The 6,019-nt window shown below is 33.9% G+C and overlaps 1 protein-coding gene across 1 annotated transcript; it reads right to left on the reverse strand.

Moving 5' to 3' along the window:
- Positions 1–857: 857 nt before the first annotated feature.
- Positions 858–4,422, reverse strand: LOC137387693 (biogenesis of lysosome-related organelles complex 1 subunit 5-like). The gene is made up of 4 exons (XM_068074180.1): positions 4,274–4,422; positions 3,745–3,857; positions 1,853–1,999; positions 858–1,162 (listed from the first exon to the last, which is right to left on the reverse strand). Exons 1-4 carry the CDS (start codon positions 4,323–4,325, stop codon positions 977–979), a joined length of 498 nt encoding a protein of 165 aa, XP_067930281.1. The 5' UTR covers positions 4,326–4,422; the 3' UTR covers positions 858–976.
- Between the last annotated feature and the right edge of the window lie 1,597 nt (positions 4,423–6,019).

Here is a 6,019-nt window from a genome sequence, read left to right on the forward strand (position 1 = left end):
AAGGAAGCTAACTTACTCCTAGTACATATACTATGTTTCTTGAAATTGTATAAATAAATTGAGCAATTCCACATTGTTGTTCATAAATATCTAGTTGGGTGTCTATGTAGGTAGATACAGCGACTTCAAGTAATTTAAATCACTTGAAAGGAATTATAGCTCTACGAAATACCTTGCTTTGTGAGTGACATTTACATTATTGAATAAAAGTTTAACTGTTGAAATGCCAGCATGTATTCACTGCTTTAGCTACAACACTGACAAATTGTAGAAATGTTTTAATCGATTGTTTCAACAACACAGCTCGAAAGTGTCCTCTTTGTACCATTTCGGTGTTTTGACCTCAAGCTAGTCAGTCATCAGTTTAAACCTTGAACAAAACCAGACAACTATGAAAATCATAGAGTATGATTTTCATAGACCAACCAAAACTTTTTTAAATGTTATCTAGACCAAATGCATCTTAATAAGGCATTTTAATAGGCATAATCTCAAAGGCATTTTAATAAATGACGATGAAACTGAACAGTATACCAGAGTTTTATTAGATTTGCATGACAAATATGTTGAATGAATGCATAGGTTATGGGGGTTTAGATTTCCGAGTGTGTTGTTGCATTAATGTGAGGCTGGAAAGGTAAAAATGATTTTTCATTCTTTTACTGAATAAATCTAAATCCTAATATTCTTTAAAAATATCTTAAACCAAATGAATTTTTATTTTCTACAGGTCCAGGGCACAGTTGCAACAACTCATCTTTGAGTTTTAATTAATTAATCTCAAAACTTGCTGTAGCAGCAATAAGTGCGCACCAGGTAGCAATCACATGATCAGTCATATCACATGACTCATAGCATCAGAAAACATGCAGGTTTTTATTCATTGTGCTATAACAAAGCGTTTAGTATATATAAAATAAATTATATGTTGTAAATATTGACTATAGCACCAACATTGGTCGCCACTCCTTAGCGTTTAATCAACCATGTCTGATCCATACAAAGCAGCCAATTTCTGGCCTGCCTCTTCATACTGCTTATTCACCAGCTCGCAATCGCTGCTATACTTTTCCTCAACTTCAGCCTTCCTGATTGCGATGTCAGCCGAAAACGTTTCCCATTCTTTGTCACGATGCTGACGCTGTTCGGCCAAGTACTTTTGCTAAAAAAGCAAAGTAGATATTAAACAGCTCCTACCATTTCACTAGTGCCCAGATGACACTAGTAATTGTTTAGAGGCACATCTGGGTTACTATCTGGAGATCTCACCAAACTAGTTAAAGCGCAAATAAATACATAACCTAATATCGTGTTATCTAATACTTGAATTTTTATGAAAATCTGTTTGTGACAAAATTTTAAACAGAAAGCAAGCAGATGAACTTAATAGCATAATAAAAAAACTGCGTTTAAATGTTCTTTTCCCTATATTTCATACATTTATACATACCTATAAGTAAAAACTGTATTGAAAAACTGATGCCTATACAGAGCACCTTCAACGCTATAGTAAGCATGAGAAATGTAAAGAACAGGAACATTTATACCATGGCAGTTTTACTGTAGTGGTAGCTAAAGGTACATTTAGCTACCATTAACTGTATGTTTTTAACAAGACACTTTCGTTCTGCAAGCAACAAACATCAGAGGCCCATCAGTGTTGCAGGAGAGGGGAATAGAAAAACGGAATTCACAAAAATAATGCAAATAAATTAAATTAACTCCATATGACGTACGCCTACAAAACATCAAAGTGAAAACAAGTTACAAGAATATGATTCAACAAAAATGAGATGAATATCAGACACTGATGTAAGTGTCTCTTAATTGAAATGGTTTATCCGTGATGTACCTTGTTATGTTTCCCAGAATCTCGAATAATTATGTCACACATTTGTTTCGATGCCAAAAGAGCATGATTGATGTCTTTCAATAAGCCCAACTCCTTATCGCAGCTTGCTACCTTTTCTGTACAACGATCTAGCCCTTCCACCACGGACTAAAAGTAAGAGAACATGAAAGCTACAACAACAAACCCAACCATCTAAAGGAGAAAGAAAACATGTAACAAATTTTGTTAATGTTGATTGGTCTAGTTTCAATAGTTTCAACCACAAATAACTTTTATAACATTTGCTCAATTTTCACAGTTAATAATAACATGCTATGCACTGTTCCTAATATTCTCAAAGTAACCTTTTAATATCAGAGCTGATCATCATGGCATCAAGTGTAATTAGCCTGTACTGTAATTACATCATTGCTGTTATGGTCTGCAAGTAAGCTATAAAATTTTACAGTCTTCCTTTGTGAATACCGTAAATACCCGCGTATAAGACGCACTTCTTTTCTTAAGAAATTGACCTAAAAATCCAGGTGCGTCTTATCCATGGATACATTTATTATAAAAATCATGCATTTATCATAATATCGAAAATTTATTATAATCTTCGTGGTCACCATTAACAATTGACCTAAAAATCCAGGTGCGCCTTATCCATGGACATTTATTATAAAAATCATGCATTTATCATTATATCGAAAATTTATTATAATCCTCGTGGTCACCATTGGCAGATCGTAGGCATGTCAACTTTTCTCATGTTGCCGTGCTTTGTGAAAGTATGCTCACCATTAATCATGCATTTGGCCCATTTCTGTTTTAATGCTGCTTTGAATGGCTTATTTGCAACGACATCCGTTGGTTGCAGAATAATGGTCACGCTGCTGGGGATAAAGAGCTGCTGGGGATAAAGACGAGGTCTGTATTGTGCCGCTTCAATTTTGATTTAACATTGTTGGTTGTACGGCACTGGAAAGCGTCTAACATCATCACGGATCGCTGTCATCAATCATTTGACATGACGAATGTCGACTGATTTAACGAAAATTTACATGAAACACCACCGTCTCTATAAAAACTAATAGAAATTTAGGACTAAAATTAGGATGCGTCCTATACACAGTTACACAGGTTTTCCATCGTTTTTTGGGTCAAATATCTACTGTGTCCTATACACAATATCGTCCTATACGCGGGTATTTACGGTAGGTAACTGGTTTATTGACTTTGCTGTCACCATGCTGCTGGTCCATTCATAGGCTTATCCATACAGATGTGGTAAATATGTGGCATCAAACTCTCGCTACTTATGTGTTGTCTCTGCCACAACAAGGTTTTTTCCCATTGTTTGGCTGAATGCTACGGTTCCTTGGATTAATTCTTACAAATCTCCTCATACTACGAGATTGTCAAGCTTAGCAATTTTATTAGAGTAGTTTATCTTAACAGCCTTTTATTTATCAACTATCTCGTGACAAGCGTAAAAAAGGTACATCATTTACTATTACTCATGTATTTTACATAGCTTGCTGATGTTTCTCATTCTGTTTTAGTCAATTATTAATCACTTTTTATCAATTGTTAAAAGCCTTTTACTATCTCCAGGTTGTCATAGGTTGCTTTATTGTTTGTAGTTTAGTGCGAAATAAATATATATACAAGATAACCAAGTCCACCCATACAAGACTTATTCACTATCAATCCGGGAGGGCCGTTGCATCAAGAGTTTGACATTTTGTTAATTTCCTCAGCAAGGGAAAAAAGTGTGTTACAAAATACAAACCTCCAAATCATCACCATGATTCTAATCTGATTTATCACAGATAATCAATGTTATTCATTCAAGCACTAAATGCCAATAACTAAAGCTAGTCAATATGTATATTAAAACATTAGCTTACCTTGCATGCTTGCTCGCCCGACTCTGTTGCCAAATCAAGCTGTCTCATTTGGCTAAATTCTGATTGCAGAACTGCATGATGCCCAAATAAGCGAACATAAACTTGTGAAACACCTACAAGAGACAATGTTTTTAACGTTAACTAAATTAAAAGTTGATATGACTAAAAAAATCTTGAAAGTGTTATGCAGAAAGTTGGGTGGTATATAATAAAAAAAATTTGTCAATATACACAAAAACTATAACAGTTTAAAAGCTAATCTTAAAATATAAACATTACAAGTTATGTTCAAGCACGCTGCAGCTCCTATAATGCAATGAGGACCAGCCAGTGTTATTTTCTCCTGAAATAACATGGGAAACACTACTACTCTTTGCTGTAGCAGACCAGCACCAACAGAATCTTTAGCAACTCATGATACCATTTATTTTAAGGTATAAAAACACGTTATAATTATTGCAAAATAATCCAGCATCTTGTAAACTATCCATTTATAATGTAAATTATCTTTATTATTGTGTTACGTTACCCTTAAGAGAGCTCTGTTCATCAGTTGAAGCTACAAACGGAAAAGATTGCATTTTAAAACAACAATCCGAAAACTCTATAAATCAAAAAATTTAGAAACATTAATGAAACGATAAAACATAATTTAGAAAATCCTCAGCTTTCCTGTACAGTACAGAACATCGGACTACTGAGAACTAATTAAAGTGTAAACACTAGTTGTTTGCATAACCTTAGTTTTATTTGTCAAATATTTTAGTGGCTGTTGTAAATTAACTATAAAATGGTTTGCATCGTCAAATGTTCAAAATAATTTGCAGCTTGAGTAGAGCGTGAAATCTAAATGAACAACTTGCTGTTGAAGTTATTTGCTATGGGAAACTTCTACGCGACAACAATAACAAGCACTGGCCCAGCACTGTAGGTGGCAGCCTTTAATAGTCATTATTACTCAACTTCTGCAACCGTTTAGTCTGTTACGCCCACAACTTGAGTAGACTTTTTTCAATGTGTCTAGCGAGCCAAATTCTAACATTTCTCAAACACTTTTTGATGGTTTTTTGCAAATTGTAATTGCTACATAAAGAGGTTTTTTTTACATCACTACACGTTATAGCTGAGATATTTTAGTTCTAGCGCGGTTGTATTGTTTGCGTTTTTTATAGTTTTACAGTGCATCATGTTTTTCGTAATTTAATTGACGAAGAAGAAATGCTAAATGATCTTATATGGCTGCCTTGGCATACCGGAAATTAATCGTATTTTTGATTCAGGCTACTATTCAAAACAAGATTTGCTTAATACAAAATTATGATTTATTTGCAACTTTTGTAGAATAAGTTGTTGCACTACTTTAAGTAGTGCATCAACTTATTAGTTGGTTTATAGCACTGATAGTAATATATTGCAACAAGATCTTAGAGAGCTTAGAGATTGGGCTGATAAATGGCCAATGAACTTTAATGTCTCCATGTGTCTTTTTATTAAAGCTGGTGGTAAAAATCTAGCAGATTCTTTTTTAAATGGTCAAGTTCCTAAGAAAGTTTCCACTCTCTCTTTTTTGGAAAATATTTTGCAAGAAGATTTTAAATGGGACTCTCATACTGATGCTATTGTTTCTAAAGCCACCAGACAATTAACTATGCTTCACAGAGTTTTAAAAGATGCAGATACGCAAACAAGGAAAGTAGCATATTTTTCTATTGTTAGATCTTGTATTGGTTTGCTTCTCAATCATGGAATTCCTATAAAAAAACGTTAAAAAACTAGAGAAAGTTCAAAATTGGGCCTATTGTTTTATATTCAGATTGAAGTGTCGTGTTTGTTTTACAAAAATGAAAGAAGACATTGGTTTTCGATCACTATCAAAAAGGAGAAAAATTGCCAGACACAAATTATATGTCAAGTGTTGTGCTAAACAACTTGAACCATCATTTGTTACAGATATTACTAACACTTATGACACAAGTTCATCACACCAGACAGAAAAAAGGCACATATACTCCTTTTATTAAAACTTGTCAGTTTTACCAATCCTTCTGGCCTAGAACTCTAAGAGAACTGAGACCTTAGGAATATGCTTACTTCGTAAGAGTAAAAAATAACGGAAAATTCCAAAATTGATCAAAAAATACTTTTTTTTAATGGTGTTCCCATGCTTTTTCAACGCACAATGCGCAGCCTTAGTGAAAAAAACTTATCTTGCTACATCTTTTTCATCATGTATTCTACCTAACACACCGGCTGAAATCCCTTTGCACTCATTACG

This window comes from Watersipora subatra, chromosome 2, assembly GCF_963576615.1.
Source record: "Watersipora subatra chromosome 2, tzWatSuba1.1, whole genome shotgun sequence".
NCBI lineage: Eukaryota > Metazoa > Bryozoa > Gymnolaemata > Cheilostomatida > Watersiporidae > Watersipora > Watersipora subatra.

Bases quoted from the DNA above. Each gene is read 5' to 3' on its own strand.
- LOC137387693 (XM_068074180.1), bottom strand. From the start codon at position 4,325: ATGCAATCTTTTCCGTTTGTAGCTTCAACTGATGAACAGAGCTCTCTT. The intron at 2,000-3,744 runs GTAAGCTAATGT...TCTTACTTTTAG, and splicing joins CGGGCGAGCAAGCATGCAAG to TCCGTGGTGGAAGGGCTAGA. The intron at 1,163-1,852 runs GTACATCACGGA...TTGCTTTTTTAG, and splicing joins ATTCTGGGAAACATAACAAG to CAAAAGTACTTGGCCGAACA.